General features: G+C 43.5%; 1 protein-coding gene across 6 annotated transcripts in view; it reads right to left on the bottom strand.

Annotated features, from left to right (window-relative positions):
• Mindy4 (MINDY lysine 48 deubiquitinase 4) overlaps positions 1–18,803 on the bottom strand; it is a 116,504-nt gene extending 97,701 nt beyond the window's left edge. For 5 of the 6 annotated variants that reach the window (XM_004856284.3, XM_021237565.2, XM_004856286.3 and 2 more), the window contains exons 1-3: positions 18,632–18,803; positions 5,736–5,855; positions 2,087–2,322 (exon numbers count right to left, since the gene is read on the bottom strand). In XM_004856284.3, the coding sequence (XP_004856341.1) occupies positions 2,087–2,322; positions 5,736–5,855; positions 18,632–18,694 (419 nt within the window). In that variant the 5' untranslated portion in view covers positions 18,695–18,803. The remainder of the gene's footprint in view (positions 1–2,086; positions 2,323–5,735; positions 5,856–18,631) is intronic. The other variant, XM_004856287.3, reaches the window with a different exon arrangement.
• Positions 18,804–19,602: the final 799 nt, after the last annotated feature.

Here is a 19,602-nt window from a genome sequence, read left to right as displayed (position 1 = left end):
TCACATGGGGCTTTGCAAGTTAACCTAAGGAGTTTGGCTTTTCTCCTAAAAGCTGCAAGGAATGTCCATCCATCAGTCTTTTGGGAAGGAGCAGCCTGGCCAGACTTGTTTTGTGGGAAGCTCCCACCATCTTGTGTGAGGGCTGGATTTAAGAAGAGGTGCACAGGGAATGAGGGTGGGGGTGGGAATGAGGCCCTTGGCAGCAGTGAAGAGAGGGTGGGGTGGAATGGCAGGTGTCACTAGGGAGCTGACAAGACCCAAGGAAACAGAAAATGACAGGGAAGGAGGAGAGTAAGGGAAGATACCCAAGTGCTGGGCTTAAACTTCTGCAGTGCTACTTTTTTTTTGGTTTCTCAGAAATACTTAATTTTTCAGGCAAGTAAACGCCTCTGAAGGAGGAACCACCTTCTTCATAACTTGAGATAATGATTTGTAATGGTCCCATCCTTTTGCAGTTTGACATCCAGGCCCTGAGCTTCAGCTGCCCTAGGAAATGAGATGCTTTTCTGCTCAGTGGGGGAAAAAAAGACCCTTTCCCCAGAAGTTAAACTCGCTATGGGGGACTGTATGGGGGACTGCTGGTAAGGTAGGGTGTGACGGTTGTCAGTTAATATTCTCCAGATAATAGAGGTTCCATTAAGAATGCCTAATCATTTTCTTCCTGAGAGTTCCATAGACTTTTATCTTTCAGATTTTCTCCACTTCTACAATGTTTCATTGCCTTTTACAATATTATACTCCTGTTCTTGAAAAAGTCAAACAAAGCAGGACCCTGAACCTTAGATGTTTCAGAATATAAAATATACAATTTTAATAATCAGTGTCCTCCATCACAAAGTGCTTCATTCTCATGACCTCTAGAAGAAAATAATGGGGCTCCACAGCAGAGATTGTGAAACACAGAGTATAGGAAGCTGAATAATGACTCCCCCAAAATGTCCAAGTCCTGATCTGTGTAATCTGTGACTATATCACCTTCCATGGTAAAAGATAATTTGTAGACATGGTTAAATTAAGCACATTGAGTTGGGCAGATCATTGTGGATTATTTGGTGGGCCCAGTGCAATCACTGTGGTCCTTCTTGGAAGGAGACAGGAGGATGAAAGTAGTAAAGAAAATAAACCTCTTTTAGTAGTAGTTAGGCGATGCAACAAGGCAAGCTCGAGGGGTATGCCCGAAGGCGGAGAAAGGGGCCAGGAGCCAAGGAAGGCAGGCCCTTAGGAGGCGAGAAAAGAGAGGTGGTGGGTTTGGCCCTCAAAGCAAAACCTCAAATGGACTGGCCCTCAGACACCTCGCCTCTATGCGGTGGGACTGTGTCTGGACTCAGGACCTCCAGAATCAATTTGCATTATAAGAGACATTTACAGCCAGTTGACTTTAAGGAAAACAGATTAGTGTTCTCCATGATGCAGGTGGACCTGATCTATTAATTGAAGACCTTAAGAGCAAAACCTGAGGCTTCTCAGAGAAGAAGTAATTCTTCCTCAAGACCATAACACAGGAATCCTGTCTGAATCTCCAGCCATCAGGCCCTGCCCTAAACTATAGACTTGCCAGCGCCCACAATTGTATGAGTCACCTCCTTAAAATAAATCTCTTTATATATACTTACCTGTATGTGTGTGCACACATCTACATACACAGGCAGTCCTGGCCTACAATAGTTCAGCTTACAGTTTTTCAATTTGACAATGGTGTGAAAGCAATACACACTCAACCAAAACCATACTTTGAATTTTGAATGTTGACCTTTTCTAGTGACGTGTAATACAGTACTCTCTGGATGCTGGTGAGTAGCAGGAAGCTTTGGTATCTAGTCAGCCACAGGGTCACAACAGGAAACAATCCGTACTCTACAGTGTATGGTGCTGCTATGCTTTGAAGTTTTGCAGGCCAAGTGAATTAAATGCTTTTTCAACATGATTTTTCAACTTACAATGGGTTTATTAGGACATAACACCATCACAAGTCAAAAAGCATTTGTATATGCTACTGATTCTATTTCTCAGGAGAACACCTGCTGATAAAACCACTAAGTTAGAGCAGCATAGGAAGCTACTATACAGAGTAAATGGGAAGAGATACCTGGCCTTGCTTGTTTCTGCCAGTGATGTTCTCCAACCTGTGTCTTCATCTGAAAGGTCATATATATTCACCAGCGTGGTCTCTGAGCATCTTGCCAGCAATTTGTTATCTTTCTTTGGAATTGAGAGTGCAGGGATTGGAGTTTCTTGGTTTAAATTTTTATCCACATTTCCAGAGTAATCCAAAAAGTATCTAGTAATGAGTTCAAGGCTTGTTTTTAGAGGCTTTTCCTTTGCCTATCATTGGGAGTTGGGAAAAATCATTAATCATAGATACAAATTCTTTGACATAAGTTTTATTGACTTCTCACTCATTCATACATGCTTTCAGTGAATGCTATTGCATAAGCCAGGTGCTGTGTTGTATAGGGATACAGAGATGAAGACAAAAATCTCTACCCTAAAAGAACTGCTACATAAAACATGGGTCAGGCAATCCAGTGAACAATTACAATATTATGTAATGTGAATGGTGGAGTTCCCAAGCAAATTTCCTCTATATGCAAATTCTCCTAGGAATAACTATAAAATACCTATCCTTTCATTTAAAAAAAAATTTAGGTCTATAGAAAACACTAACTCTGTAGATCTAGAAACATTTGGGGCCTGAATATTTTCTTAATGTGTGACCTCCACATGAAGCAGAAAGTTAATATGAAAAGCATAAAAAGTCAGATATGGTGGCACATGCCTAGAATTCAGTCAGATATGGTGGCATCTGGGAGGCTGAGGCAAGAGGATCACCACAAGGTCAAGGCCAGCCAGGGCTCCATGGTGAGTTCAAGACCAGTCTGAATTACAAAGCGAACAAACAAACAAAAAAGGGGGTTGCCAGAAACTGTTGTGCTGTTTCAAAAAATGAAAAGTATACAGAGGCAGTCAGGATTATAAAATTGCCCCAGTCATTTGGGCAGACATAGCTATCCAAACAGACTGGCCTCGGGCACCTGCTATTCATCAGTCTCCACCCCAAGACCCTGCAAATACCCCAGCTCTGCTGAGCTGTGGCCAGACAAGGGGCGTTCAGGGATTCTGCAATCTATTAGTAGTAAAGCATCCAACAAAGAGCCTGGGGCAGAGCAGTCTTCAGCATGTGCCCAGTCCCTCCCCTGCTATTCTTCTGATCTGACCACAAAATTCAGAACAAGACCATGCCAAGGGACTGTGACCAAATGCAACAGCCTTATCAGATAAGATCAAGGGGCAGTTTTATTTGTTCACTTGCACACTTTCTTTTCGCAAGATACCAAAGAAAAGAAAAGAGACAATTTTGCTTAAGTCTGAAGCTTACAACGAAGAGAGTCAAGGGAAAGATATTATAGAATTTATTTCAATTTCTTGCTTTTTCTCTCAGTAAGAGAGATGTATGGCCCTGGACTGTCTGAATAATACCTTAATGGTTTTCATATCACTTGCTCACAGCAGGCACACAGCCTTTATATGAATCTAGATACTGTTTTTCAAAACTTCAATTTTACTTAGGCATTTAGATTTACCATATTCCTCATAGGGAAAAACAAGTTACTAGAAATATTAACATTAAATTGCAGGACTTTCCTAGGATCATACTAGCCTGGGCTGAGTGAATGACAAAATTATCATGCAATAAATGGACTAATAAGCCCATGTTTCTTTTAAATACAGGCTCCAATTTATTGTGTCACAGCTAATAACTACTATTTAAATTAAATAATCAGGGCACTTACCAAGGGCTAATGAAAATATCTTAGGTATTTTAAGATAACATACTATATTATGGCAAGGAAATAAATATAATTTGAATGGCAAAAGTACTTCTTGGAACCTAGGTAAAGGTGATTTTCCATAAAATCTCAATGGATCAGAAGGGTTAGTTAAGTTTTCTGGGCCTCTATCTTACTCCCTGTGCAGAATATCCCTAATTAGTGTGGCCAATGCTCCTGCCTCAGAATCTACCAGACAGAAGGTTCGAGTATCTGCTGCTGGGGTTGAAGGTCTTCCTCCTCCAGCACTGTGTCCATGAGTGCACTCAGGAAAAGGAGGTGTAGTGTGTCACACCAGACCCAGAGGATCAAGGCCAGCTGGGTGATGTCTTACCCAGCCTCTGAGATGACTTCACTTGGCTGCCTCGACTTTTTTCTCCTCAAGGGGGAACAGGGAGCACAAGGGTTTCTGGCAAGCACAGAGCACCAGGAGGGTGGGGGACCTGTTGGTTGAGGTTTACAGATTTGCCTGAAATTCTGTTTCACTTTATGACTCGAAACCAGGCCTAAGATCCTCTCTGTCCCATTAGATGGTTTTCAAGGGGTTTGGAGGTTCTTCTGGGTATCTTAGAAATAACCTTGGTCTCACTTCTTTGTTAATATAATCTGCTGAAATGTTACTTAAAAACAGAGTGACAGGGCCAGGGATTTAGCTCAGTGGTTCCGGCGCCTGCCTTGCAAGCGCAAGGTCCCAAGTTCGATCCCCAGTACGGAAAAAAAAAAAGAGTGACAAATAATAAGCTTGATCACTATTACAGTGATGGATTTGGGAATCTGAGTCCCTACCCTGTAAGTGACTGAGACTTCACACAGCCACAATGCTCCAGCTCACAGCTTCCCTCTGGGGACAGGGAGGGTCTCATTAAATCAGTGGTTTAAAGGCTGGTTTACTGGGCCCTGAGGACTGTCCCAGAAGGCCAAGTAAGCAGGACCATCTCCCTGTCCCTACTTCCAATAGAGCATCCTCCTTTCTTTGTTTTGTATACTGAAGTTCTGTGTGAGATATCATTTTATTGCCTTGGTTTTTAAATTATGGTAAATGCAGAACTACATGGGCAATCATGAGTTTCTTTCTGACTCTGACACTATGCCCAACCACAAGGCAACATGTGCTAGGGAAATTCTTCTATAAATGAATTAGAAAATTCTGTATTCCTAACAGAAAGATCAATTAAGTTGTAATTATAGCTTCATTCATTCATATACTCATTCATTCAGCCACTCATTCATTTCACAAAAACATACTGATGCTTCACTATATCACCAGACAATAAGTTAATTATAAGGACACAAGAGTGTACAAAAGAGAGATTGTCTCTAGCTTTCTACAGCATCCAAGTTCATGGGAGAGGCAGATATTAACTAAACAATCATATAAATATCCTATTACAAATGTGACAAATCTATCAGGCACCGTGAAAACCTGTAACAGCTTGTAAGTGGATGGAGCCTGGGGATCGGGGAAGGCCGCCCCCACTGGAGCAAGTGTGTTCCTTTTGCTTTGACTCCAAAGCATGTGGGTAAGATGAACCCAATTACCACTTCTGCCTGAATTATATGTCACAGCAGACTTAAGACCAAGGTGTTACTCAGAGCAGAAGAAGGAAAATCTTCTGTAGGCAGGAAATGGAAAATTTTAGTATAACAATATTATATTCCTAAGTAGAATCTTACTAAAAATAGCCTCATGTAGGGAGGAGAGCACACAAGAACAACAGTGGGAGGCTGGGCACAGCCACAGGCTGGGGTTTGAATCAAACACAAAACAACTCCACACGTAACATGCCAACCAGAAGCACAGAGCCGGCAGAAGAGGAAATCCCTAGGGCAGCCCAACTCCAGGCACCTACCCCATGGGTGCTGCAGACTCAGTTCCAGACTCCACACCCCACCTTAGTAAGTACACACCTTGTTCTCCTTGTAGAGAAGCTCAAGATGCAAAACTTTCCGGAGATCATTTCTGCTGTTTATGCTGAGGTCAGAGCGAGGGCGTTCCTGGTCCATGGTCACACATGTCTTCTTTAGGCCCTGAAGGAAGATGTCTGAATTACTGTTTCCTTCTTTAAATCAAAACCTTCTGTCTTCTGACGCAAGGAAAACAAGAGACAACCGATGTGCTTCATTATGATCATTCTCAAACACTGACTTAAGAATTCATTTTTATTTAAACCTTACACTTGACATCACCTCCACAATTGTTCTGAATTTTACAACAGCCCTGTGGGGTCAGCTAAGGCTGGGGTTCTCAGCCCTTTGTATAGGCAAGGAGTAAAATCCAGGGAACCTGGACACCCAGAGCCAGCTCTGAGGCCAGGAGTTTGGCCCTACAGTTGGGGCTGTGGAGTATGAAGCTTTAAAAATAAACAAAAGAAAAAAATAAGCACAAGGCCAATATTCATTCCCTTCATTTCCCAAATGGAGAAACCAGAAGACAAGGAGGGTTTGTCCAGCTACACAGGAGAATCACACAACTGACCACTCCAGCCTGTGAACCTGTGATTCTGGGACCCTGACCCATGGGGAGCCCCTGGTAAATGTGTAGTGGGTAGCCAGAAAAGCCACTGTCCCTCATCCCACCCTGGCCCAAAGACTGAGGTCCTGACAATGGTAAACTGGGAAATTACTCTCCTATCACAAGCACCTGGCTTCTATTTGGAAAAACAACCCCAGGAGCTGCTGCCTATACTCCTAGGAGCCACTGTGGTTCTCAAATGTCCGCAGGATGAGAAGATGCCTCACAAACCACTCAGCCTATGTCACAGGGATTCCTTGTTCCAGATGGATCCCAGACTTTCAGTGCTGGACAGGGCTTGACTTCTCCCCTAGCCTTTGTATTCAGAATTTCGTAGAGACTCTAGCTGCTCAGAAAACAAGACAAAACCTACTGTCTGCCATGAATTTTGGTAAGAAGGTTCATTTGAGAAACAAGAAGAATGCACATGGCCTTGAACCAAAGAGAGTGAAAAGGAGTTCTGCAAGAAAGGGCACAGAAAGAACTGGATGTGTGTGTTGGAGAAAGGTGGATGAGGTACATTGGGGAGAGTCAACTGGAAGGAGAGGTAGGGCTCAAAAGCAACCTCTTGTGGATCATGTGGGCTTAACCACGGCTTTCCCACCTAACATATGTTATGGAATAGTCTATATAGAAGGATCCTCCCTCTCTGGTGGATATCTGTAAGTTCATCAATAGCTCCAATCACCAAGTGTTGGTACATTTAACACCCCCTCCATGTGAAGGATACCAGCACTTGAGGAAGTTTACAAGGATGTTCTCAGGAGTCAACCAGCCCTCAGCCCCATCCATTCCGCTCAATCTTCACTCACAAACCTTTGCCCTATACCTACTATGTTTCAGGCTCTGTTGTAGATGTAGGGGAAGCAGAAAGAATAAGAGCTAACATTCTTTGGGGAAATCAGACCATAAATCAATGGTAAGTATTCAGTCTTGCAGCTGCTAATATGCACCGCTGTGGAAAACAATACAGGGAAAGCAAATACAAAGACAAGGGGCACTATTTTATTTATTTATTTATTTATTTATTTATTTATTTATTTATTTTGGTACCGGGGATTGAACTTGGGTCCTTGCACTTGCGCAGCAGGTGGTGAAACCACTGAGCTAAATCCCCAGCCCACATGGGGCACTATTTTAGATAAGCAGCTATTTGTTCAGCATCACCCATGTGCTCTCTTGTCTTCTGGTTTCCCCATTTGTGAGTTGAAAGGCATGAACCACTCATTTACTAGTCCAGCTGCTAGATGCAGAGGAGTGAACAGATCAAAGTCCCATCCTCCTACAGCTTACATTCTATAGGGGAATGACAACAAGTCTAATATGCTGTGGGGAGAAAGATATATATAGCAAGGTAGGAAAACAGAGAGACTCAGGAGCTGGTATGGGGAAGGGATGCTATTTTATGAAAAATGGTCAGGAAAAGCTTCATTGATTGGGTGACAATGAGCAGAGACATGAAGGAAATGAGGGGCAGCCCAGACAGACCTTGGGAGAGTAGTGTTCCAGGCAAGAAACAGCAAGTTCAAAGGACCTGTGGCAATTGCAAGAGCCAGTGCATCTATAGCTTTATGGCCAAGGGACAAAGAGAAGACATTAGGTCAGAGAGGTGGGCCAGGGCCTGACAAGGAAAAAGCAAATAGGCTTTGGTGAAGTGGGAAAGGCTACAGGAGGATTTGAGAAAAGGTAGGTGAGGGACTAACATAATTTTAAAGGATCATTTGGCTGCTAGGTTAAAAACAGAATATAGGAGGTGGGTGATTAAGCAAAAACCACTTAGGGGTCCACTGAACAATTCACAGTTCACATAACAGACAGGGGTGACATGTATCAGGTCAGAGGTGGTAAGAAGTGGCTGCTTTCTGTATGTGCTCTGGTGGTAAAGCCAGCAGACTGGCTGATGGACTGCATGTAGGTGCATAAAAAGGAAAAGAGCCCCTAACCTGTAGGGTCTGTGCTGACTCTAGGTAGTGTCAAAATTGAGTTGAACTGTAGGACACTCAGCTGGTGTGCAAAGTGTTGGAAACCTGGTTGTTATGGGGTGGGGGGTGCACATTTGGTGCCATAAATATTGTGAGTTGAGCCACTATCAGAGGCAGGTAGAGATGATAATTAGACATGCATGTGGGAATATAGCATACTCAAAGAGATCAATTCAGGGTGAGGTCAGCTGGAGATAGACATTTTAGGATAATCTGCAGATAGATGATACCGGAACCCTTAAGACTGGCTGAGATACCTAAAGAATAGATGGAAAGTAGAAGGGAAAATGGCCATATAGTGAATCTTTGACACCACCAGCATTCACAGCACAAATCAGGGAAGGGGTGAGGGACAAAGACTCTGAGAAGGAGCCACCAGAGATGGTGAGAGAAAGCCAAAAGCAAATGTTACCTGGGAGCCAAGAAGAAGAACATAATCATCTGTGACAAACACAATTCTCAGTTCAAGAAGAGCAAATAGTGAAAATGAGAGATCAATGATGAGTTTGCTAAGAGCAGTCTCCCAGGAATGTGGAGACAAAAGCCCAATTAAAATGAGCCTGAGAAAGTTGGAGGCAGAGATGGAATCAGAGTATACAGCTAGCTCTTTCATGGGGTGTGGCTGTACAAGGAAGAAATAAAGTCTCGTAGCCACAGGGCTTGCAGGTCAAGCTGAGGTGCAGTAGGAGCCCATATACGTACTGATAAGAATACCCCAGTGGAGAGGGGAGCATGCAGGGCATGGGCACATGATGTGCCCCAAAGCATGTATGAGGACACAGGCTGCCTGACCCAGGCACAGAGGATTCATCTCCCAGGAACACAAGCTGGGATGAAGTGATTGGCTTGGGCCCAGAAAGGTTTATACATGAGGGTGTGGGAGCCTGTTGGACCATTCTCACTTCTCATGACTACTTCTGCATTCTCAGTGAACTTAGATGAGAAAGGAGCTTTGGCATGAGGAAAGAGAAGGTGTGAGATGGCCATCCAGGATTTGAGAGAGTGATCAGGCTGAACAGGTGTGACCAGGTATACAGGCACCTCTGGGAAACCACAGTTTGAGTGCCCATGACCTTAAAGTGATGCCGTCAGCTTGGTGGTGATGTTCTGCAATCTCATTCAGCTCTGCAGAGGCAGACATGGAGTAGGCTGAGTTGACTTTTACCCGGCTCAGAGGAGAATAAGGGAAAGAGGAGAAAAGGGCAAGACTATGGAGCAGGTTATGAAGCATGTGATTATGACAATGGGTGGGTAAGGTGTGAGCTGGGGGACTGAAAAGTTGGCAGGAACAATGGATGCACATGCAGATAAGGTTAAAGAATAGGTTGTGTGGGGCTGAGAAGAGGGACGTATTGGAAATAGGAAAGGTGAGATCCTTGGAATTGAGATCACAAAAAGGTTACAGTGCTAGTATGAACAAGCCTAGGCCATTACCCCAGGAAAGGTTGTCAGATGGGGGTCGGATCGCTGCAGGAGGAATCACAGAACCAAGAGGCCATCGAACCAGAGGAGTCACTGAACCTTGACATCACCAGAGGCTTCTCAGGAGTCTCCTTGAAGGCAGACTACACTTAGTGAGTCCAAGGACACCATTGTGGCTGGAGGGTAGAGGAATACAGAAGCCATAGTGGAAGTGTGTGGGATTGAAGAGGCTGGAGAGACCACTGGGAAACAGGAAGATTCATTTAGGTTTTAGGTGAACACCGACTCAACGGACTAACATCCAAAGGTTGAGTGGAGAACAAAGGAAAGTTTCCAATTTATACATTCGGTCAAAGGAGTTGGTCTTTCTAGTGATGTAGCAAGAGAGTTTACAGGACAAGGGCAGATAGTTTTGTAATTTAGCCTTGAAAGAAGGCAGAGCCTTGTGAATCTTGTGAGAATAAGATGACATAAAATTTGTGTATAGGACATAGTTGCCAATTTTATCTGTACCAGAACAAGGAGTTATAGTTGGGGGATCCAAGGCTGGAAAAACTTGTTTCCATTTAAGTTCTGCTTCAGAAGAGGAAGTCTAGAGGGTAGCCAGGTCTTGAAGGACCTCATAGTCAAATAGTGATGGGAAGCCAGAGGAGGATGGAGAGGGGTAGTGATATGGTCTGGCCTGCTCACCCTAGGTAAGTTTTTTGGCCTCCTAGTCTCACAATCATCCCATGTGGAAATGAACAATGAAATTATACTTAATTCTCAGGACACTTACAAGAATTTGAGAAAACAGACAGCATCCAGCAAGTGCCTGGTGCCATGATGGGAATTCTGCTCATGACTGCTGAGTACCTGCCCATGTGAAGCCTGTGCAGAAGCACTGAGCTGAGTGAGACCGGTATCACCCAGCTCTCTGTGACTTCCTGAGTGACTTGGGCCACTTCTTTCTACTCTCAAGACCTTCATGTGTGAAGATGAGACATGGGAGGCAGAGGAGGCCAAGAGGACAAGGCAGCCTCCAAGGTGCTGCCAGGTTCAGGGGTCAGCTCTGAGGCCCTGTGTGGACGGTGACACAGGTGGATGTATTAACTGTAACAGAAGCACCAATGAGCACACACAGACAAGATGAGTCAAGGATCACTCAGGCTGGAGACATCTGAGGGCTCTGGGAGATGGCATGTGGTTGGGGTGGGCCTGGGTAGATCAGGGGAAAAAATAGGGGAGAAGCAAGAAAGGGTGGGATGGTAAGCTGGGGTTGTGCTGTCAGGCATCCATGGATGTCTGCAAGGACTTTGATCTTGTCTGTGTCCAAGAAAGAAAAGGCATGAGGAAGCCCTCACTGAGAGTTCTGCCTGATGCTCAGATATAAAGGAAACACTGGTAGTGGTCAGCCTCCCAGGGTGTGTTGCTGATGCCCACAATGTAGTTGGGGCCAGTGATGGAAGGTCAAGGCAGGTATGAGGAAGCCAGATAGATTAAAACATTTTGAATAAAAACAAAATATAGGAACATGCTGAATCAGCCCGCTGCAGACAGGCAGGGCTGTGCATGCCCTACCGAGGTCCCGAGTCCCAGGGAACATGCTGAATCATCCTGCTGCAGACAGGCAGGGCTGTGCACGCCCTACCGAGGTCCCGAGTCGAGTGGAAGACACCGAATCACCCCGCTGCAGGCAGGCAGGCCTGCCCACACCCTACCGAGGTCCCGAGCTGTGCAGATCACACAGAATCAGCCCGCTGCAGACAGGCAGGTCTGTGCATGCCCTACCGACCTCCCGAGTCACATGGAAGATGCCGAATCAACCTGCTGCAGACAGTCAGCTACCTGGTTCCACACTACAAAGATGCAAAGGACACCAGACCACGGTACTGAGTCCTGCTGCTCCCGGCCCAGAGGTAGGTGCTTCTGAGCTGCAGACCCACTGCTCCAGGTCCAGAGGAAGGGGCTTCCCAGTCACCATCCCTCCCACTGCTCCCAGCCCAGAGGAAAGGGCTTTTGGGCCACCTTCTGTCCTGCTGCTCCTGGCCCAGAGGAAAGGGCTTCCCAGCCACCATCCCTCCTGCTGCTCCCAGCCCAGAGGAAAGGGCTTTTGGGCCATCATCCATACTGCTGCTCCCAGCCCCTGTCCCACCTCTCCCAGCTCAGAGGAGGTAATCCGTGCAGGTGCTAACAGCCCCCCGCGCCAGTCGAAATGAGAAAACATGTAAATAAGTCTCAAAACCAGACTATCACCTAGAGCAACCCCAAAGGGAAATGAGATGGAACACTCTGATACTCAACCACCTGGACGCACTGAACTGGGAACAAAAGGGGATCTGAAAAAATGAAATCAGAAATAATTTCTCACATAACAGGAGAAATTGTGCCCCTAGTGCAAGACATGATTAATAAATCTAGAGAGGAGCTCAGGAACATGATGGAATCCCAACATAAGAAACAAATGGAATCCATAAAACAGATGCAAATAGATTTCCAGGACATGAAAAACTCCACTGAAAGTCTACACAGCAGAATGAGCCAATGTGAGGACAGAATTTCAGAATTAGAAGATAAGACTGCAATTAGTGACCAGGAAAAGAAAAATTGCTTCAAAATTCTAAGGGAACATGAGAAATCAATCCAGCAGCTGCTAGATGATGCAAAGAAGAATAACATAAGACTGATTGGACTCAATGAAGAAACAGGAGAGAGTGGAGATGACATAAAAAATCTCTTCACCGAAATAATGGCAGAAAACTTCCCAAGCAGGGGAAAAGAGCTTGACATACAGAAAAGGGAGGCATATAGGACTCCAAATAGCCTTGATCAAAAAAAATCTACACATAGGCATATAATTGTTAAGATTCCAGAAACACAACAGAAGAACAAAGTTCTCCAAGCAGTTAGAGAAAAGAAACAAATCACATACAAAGGAAAGCCCAACAGAATCACAGCAGACTTCTCAACACAAACCATCAAGGCAAGAAGAGCTTGGGGTGACATATTCCAAGCCCTAAAAGAAAACAGCCTCCAAACCAGATTGATGTACCTTGCAAAACTACCTTTCAAAATGGATGGAGAAATAAGATACTTTCATGACAAAGAGCACTTTAGGAACTTCGTGAATACCAAACCAGCACTCCAAAGAATTTGACACAATAGCCTAGGAACAGACATTGAGGATCACAACCCCACGAAGCAAAGCAGAATGAACCCATCTGGCGTGACAAGAAATTAAATGTAAAGGGAGAGAACCCAACAAAAAGAAAAAGTCATGGCAATGACAAGTCAATACATTTCAGTTAGAACCATCAATGTTAATGGTCTCAATTCACCAATCAAAAGAAATAGACTGGCAGAATGGGTTAAGAAGCAAAATCCAACAATATGCTGCATACAAGAAACACACTTAATTCAAAAGGAAACTCATAGACTGAAAGTTAAAGGGTGGAAAACAATACACCATGAGCCGGGAACCTGAAAAAAAGCAGGAGTAGCTATAATCTTTGAAGGTCAAGTGGATTTCAAACCAACATTGATTAAGAGAGATGAAGAAGGACACTACATCCTTGTAAAGGGAAGAATCCAAGAGGAAGAGATGACAATCATAAATATCTATGCACCAAACACTAGTGCACCCAACTATATGAAACAAATATTAACGGACATGAAAAGTCATATATGCACTAATACAATTGGAGTGGGGGATCTCAACACCCCACTGTCACAAATAGATAGATCAACTAGACTAAAAATAAGGAATGAAATACTAGAACTCAATGGACCTCTTGAAGAAAGGAACTTAACAGATGTTTACAGAGTGTTCCACCCCACAAAATCAGAATACATATTCTTCTCAGCTGCACATGGGTCATTCTCCAAAATAGACCACATACTCACACAGAGAACATGTTTAAGTAAGTGCAAAGGAACTGAAGTTATCCCTTGTATATTATCAGAATATAGTGCGATGAAATTGGAGATCCATAGCAAAAGAAACTCAAAAAATTTCATAAACACATGGAAATTGAACAACACACTTCTGAATAACCAATGGATCACAGAGGAAATTAAAGAAGAAATCAGACACTTCCTACAATTAAATGACAATGGCAAGACAACATATCGGAATCTATGGGACACAATGAAAGCAGTCTTACGAGGGAAATTCATAGCAGTGAATACGCATATTAGGAAAACAGAATGAGCCCAATTAAACAACCTGATGCTGAACCTCAAGCTTCTAGAAAAAGAAGAGCAGGACAATCCCAAAGCTCATACAAGGGAGGAAATTATAAAGATCAGAGGAGAAATCAGTGCAATGGAGACTAAGAGAACGATACAAAAAAATCAATGAAGCCAAGAGTTGGTTCTTCAAAAGAATCAACAAAATTGACAAACCCTTAGCCAACCTTGTCAGAAAAAGGAAAGAAAAGGCCCAAATCCATGCAATTAGGAATGAAAAGGGTGAAATCACAACAGACTGAGCAGAAATCCAGAGGATCATCAATACCTACTTCCAGAACCTATACACCAATAAGATGGACAACACAGAAGAAATGGACAGATTCCTAGATACATATGAATTACCAAAGTTGAACGAAAGTCCTAAAAATTCTGAACAACCCAGTATCAACCAATGAAATTGAAAATGTAATTAAAAACTTATCAACTAAGAAAAGCCTGGGCCCTGATGGCTTCACTGCTGAATTCTACAAGACATTTAGAGAGGAACTGCTCCCACTACTGTTTAAACTCTTCAATGACATTGAAAGGGAAGCAATACTCCCAAATTCATTCCTGGAAGCAAGCATCACCTTGATCCCCAAAGCAGAGAAAGACCCAACTGAAAAAGAGAACTATAGGCCAATCTCACTAATGAACATAGATGCAAAAATCCTTAATGAGATAATGGCAAACAGAATGCAGAAGATCATCAAGAAGATCATACACCCTGATCAAGTGGGATTCATTCCAGGGATGCAGGGATGGTTCAATATAGGAAAATCAATCAATGTAATACACTATATCAATAGAACCAAGGACAAAAACCATATGATTATCTCCATAGATGCAGAAAAAGCATTTGACAAAATCCAACATGCATTTATGATAAAAACCCTACAAAAAATTGGAATAGATGGCCTCTACCTCAAACTGATAGAACCCATCTATGAAAAACCAACAGCCAATATCATACTAAATGGTCAAAAACTGAAATCCTTCACACTAAAATCAGGAACAAGACAAGGATGTTCACTATCACCACTCTTGTTCAATATAGTTCTGGAAACATTAGCCACGGCAATTAGACAAGAGAAAGAAATAAAAGGAATAAAGATAGGTAATGAAGAAGTCAAATTGCCCTTATTTGCAGATGACATGATACTCTATATAGAAGACCCCAAGAACTCCACCAAAAGTCTTCTAGACTTAGCAACCAAATTCAGTCAAGTAGCTGGTTACAAGGTCAACACACAAAAATCAATAGCTTTCCTCTACACCAATGACAGACTCACTGAGAGAGAAATAGGGCAAATAATTCCTTTCACAATAGCATCCAAAAAACTGAAATACCTAGGAATCAACCTAACAAAAGACATCAAAGACCTCTTCTCTGAAAACTATGGCACTCTGAAAAGAGAGACTGAAGATGATATCAGAAAATGGACAGACATACCCTGCTCCTGGGTAGGAAGGATTAATATAGTGAAAATGCCCATACTTCCAAAACTGCTATATAGATTTAATGCAATTCCAGTTGAGATCCCAGCAGCATACTTCATGGACCTTGAGAAAACAATCCAAAAATTCATTTGGAACAAGAAGAGACCCAGAATAGCAAAAGCAATTCTAGGTAACAGAGACATAGGAGGGGGTATCACAATCCCCAACCTGCAACTCTACTACAAAGCTACTGTGATTAAAAACAGCATGGTACTGGCAAAGAAACAGACCTGAGGACCAGTGGAACAGATTAGAAGATGCAGAAACAACACCAGACACACTCAGCCATCTCATCTTCTATAAGGGAGCCAAATACCCTCACTGGAGGAAAGATAGCCTCTTTAATAAATGGTGCTGGAAAAATTGGGCTTCAACTTGCCAAAGATTAAAACTAGACCTGTATCTCTCACCATGCACTAAACGAAAATCAAAATGGATTTAAGATCTAAATATTAAAATATAAACTCTGAACCAGTTGGAACAGAGGTTAGGTAGAACCCTTGAAGGCATCAGTGTAGGAAAAGATTTTATGAACAAAACCTCAGTTGCCTGTGAACTAGCACAAACAATCAGCAAGTGGGATCTCTTCTTATTAAAAGGCTTCTGCACAGCAAGAGAAACCACCAGCAGTGTAAAGAGACAACCTACAATGTGGGAAAAAATCTTCACCCGCTCTTCCTCAGACAAAGTTCTACTATCTCGAATCTATAAAGAACTTAAAAAGATCAGACCTCCCAAATTTAAAGACTCAATCCAAAAATGGGCATCTGAAATGAACAGACATTTCTCAGACAAAGAAGTAGAAATAGCAAATAAATACATGAAAAAATGTTCAACATCACTGGTCCTTCAAGAGATGCAAATGAAAACAACACTGAGATTCCACTTCACTCCAGAAAGAATGGCTGCTATCACGAAATCAACCAATAACAAATGCTGGCGGGGCTGTGGGGAAAGAGGAACCCTGCTCCACTGCTGGTGGGAGTGTAGACTGGTGCAACCACTGTGGAAATCAGTATGGAGATACCTCAAAGAACTAGGACTGCAAGTCCCATTTGACCCTGCTATTCCACTGCTGGGGATCTTCCCCGAAGAATTAAAAGAATCATACCACAGTGATATATGTGCACCCATGTTCATAGCAGCACAGTTTGTAATAGCTAAAACTTGGAAATAGCCCAAATGCCCATCAACTGGAGACTGGATTAAGAAAATGTGGTTTTTTTATAAAATGGAGTACTACTCAGCCATACAAAATGAGAAATTAGAGACATTTATAGCTAAGTGGATGCACATTGAGACGATACTCTTAAGTGAAATAAATAGGACACACATGAATAAATACCGAATAGTTTCTCTGGTGTGAGAAACTGAAAGTGTAAATAAGGACTAAATGTATAATTGGTCATGTGAAATAGGAAGAAAAGGGGTAAAGGGGAAGGAAGTGGGAAGGCTAGGGGAAAGGATAGAAGGGAATGGGATTAATATGAGAAAATGGAAAAATAGAAACAAAATCTTTGTAAATAGGGAGGAATGGAGGGGTTGAAGGGAGGGCTGGGCAAGGGTGAAAAATAAGAACCAAGAGAGATCATGTAAAGGTGCAAATTTCCAATGATGAATGTCATTGTATTGTATACCTAAAATGTACCAGTGATTAGAATGAATAATTGATAATGTAAAATAGGAAGCAAAGGTCCAAAGGGGTAGGGGTAGTGGGAGGGGCAGGGGAAAGGAAAGAAGGGAAAGGAAAAATGATGAGAAATGGAAAAAATGGAAATAAAGTCTTTGTAAATAGGGAAGGGTGGAGGGTGTGAAGGGAGGGCTAGGAATGGGGAAAAAATAAGAACCAAGATGCATCATGTAAAGGTACAATTCCCAATGAGAAATGTAATTGTGTTGTATACCTACAATGTACCAATAAAAGAATTTAATTTAAAAAAATTTTTAAAAATACATAAATAAAAAATAAAAACAAAATATAAATGTACACAAGGTCCTGAGTTCAATCCTCTTATCACACATACAAAAAAAAGAAAATGTAAAATGCATAGAAAAACACTTTCAAAACAGGTGTATGTCAGAAATGGGTAAGCAAGTATAAAGTTAATACATATGTGCACACTTTATCTGTGTCAGACATAATGCCTGGGAGCTACCCATACACTGTATTATTATTAATGATCATTTCAAATCTGCAGAAGGTGAATCTCATTTTTCCTGTTTTAGAGATAGACATTAAGGCAGTGAGTAACGTGCAGAAGCTTACACTTTCACATTACAAACTAGTAACAAATATTTGAACCTCCTCCATTCAAATAGTTGGTGGCAGCCCTGCATAGTGCCACACACCTGTAATCTCAGCACTCAGGAGGCTGAGGCGGGAGGATCACCATGAGACCAACTCAAAAAAACAAGTAACAAAAAGGGGGCGGGGGGAGGCAGGGAGGTTCAACCTCAGATAATGCCCCAACTCAACAGTGCATCACAGGGAAACAGAACCCATAGCAAATAGCCCTCAGGTACTTCTCATAGAATAAATGAATGATTCCCAGCACCTCTTGTCCGTTACCCCCAGCCAGCTCCTTCCACACCCTGGACCCCATCACTGCCAGAGCTGTGTAAATGCTTTAAAACTCTTCTGGGACAAAAACAAAAGGAGAATTTATAAATTTCTCCTACAAAAATTAGTACTACAGCAGGGACTCCCATCGTTGATTAAAATGAGTAAAGGTTTGACTCTCAAGAACTTTTCTCAGCTCTTTGGGATCTTTGGGGGAAGTCCTTTCCCAGTGGTCCTAGGGCAAGTAACCCTGGAGGCCGGTAACCCAGCTCAGGCTGCAGCCTTCCTGCCCTGCCCGGAGCCAGGAACACTCAGCTCTGCCCTGCAGAACCCTCCCCAGCTGGCTGCTGCCCACCACTCCTGAGAGCAGACGCTTCAGAAAGGCCAGGGACAGGGAGTACCTCCCCACCAAGCTTTGCGGAAGTGCCCAGGGCCTGTGACAAATAGCTCCTGGGAAATGTAGTTCTATCCTGAGAAAGCGGAGCTCCGGTGAGGGCATTTCTGAAGCAGGCAGCAGAAGCAGGCCAGGAACACTCCCTCCCCAAAGATGCCAGCAAAGTCCCAGACTGCTTCCCAGCACTGGAGCCAAGACCTGGGCTTTGGAGGGGTGAAGCATTACCTTTCTGCTGAGAAACTCCCTGACCAGGGAGGCGGCCACCTCCTCTACAAAGAGGCTGTCCATGCTGCCAGTTCTGCCCACGAGGCCTCCACCGTCACAGCCCCAGCCCCCTCAATCCGTTGGGCCCAGTATGGCCGCGTTGCCGTGGCGACGGTGGCATCTGAGCCAATGAGAGCTCCTCCCCTTCCCTGGTAGCCAGCAGACGGTGAGGGCGGAGGCAAAGGGAGGAGCCTCCTTCACACGCGGCTTCTCAGTACAGAAGGCAGAGGCAAAAGGCAACCAAGGGTACAGGCCCCAGACCTGGGCCTAGGACAAATCACTGCTGCAATCCGCTGGCCCCAGGACAAGTTACTGATGCAATCTGAGTCTCCATTTCCCTAGACATAAAGTGGGAAGCATACCTGCCTCCTTGTTCCTAGAGGACCACTGTCACAGTGAAGTGGCCCCTATGGTCCACCCAGAGCACGGAGCCCCTTCTGGGCTCACTGACCCACTGGCCTGGGTAGCCTGGACTCTGCTTCTGGAGTACTGAATTAAAGGACAAGTTCCTGTCCCCCTTGGTGACAGCTTTCCCACAATGTGACTGCTATGTTTTGAGCTTCAGGAGACTTTATATAATACATATGACTCTGTCTTTAATACTTACAGCTTCTAGGCATTGTGGACATTATTGGTCCTATTCTTTAAAACCAGACACTGAGACTCAGAAAGGTAAAGATTTTCCTGGAAGCCATGCAACCAGGAGCTGGGATTCCAGCCAAGATGATATCTTTACCTGGGATCATTTCACCAAACTCAGCCACTTAGGTACCACTTTCACGATCTCTGCCACAGCTGCACCTCACCTATTGTGTTAGTTTGCTAGGGTTATCACAACAACATACAACAGTGACTTTGTTATTGCACAGTTTGGGAGTCTGGAAGTCTAAGATCAATGTGTCATAGGGTTATTTCTTAGGGCCTCTCTCTTT

This window comes from Heterocephalus glaber, unplaced genomic scaffold, assembly GCF_053883595.1.
Source record: "Heterocephalus glaber isolate CG9 unplaced genomic scaffold, H.glaber_assembly_v1.0 deba00000546, whole genome shotgun sequence".
Taxonomy (NCBI): Eukaryota; Metazoa; Chordata; class Mammalia; order Rodentia; family Bathyergidae; genus Heterocephalus; species Heterocephalus glaber.
The sequence above is the reverse complement of the archived record's forward strand: the minus strand, read 5'-3'. Positions and strand labels throughout refer to the sequence as shown.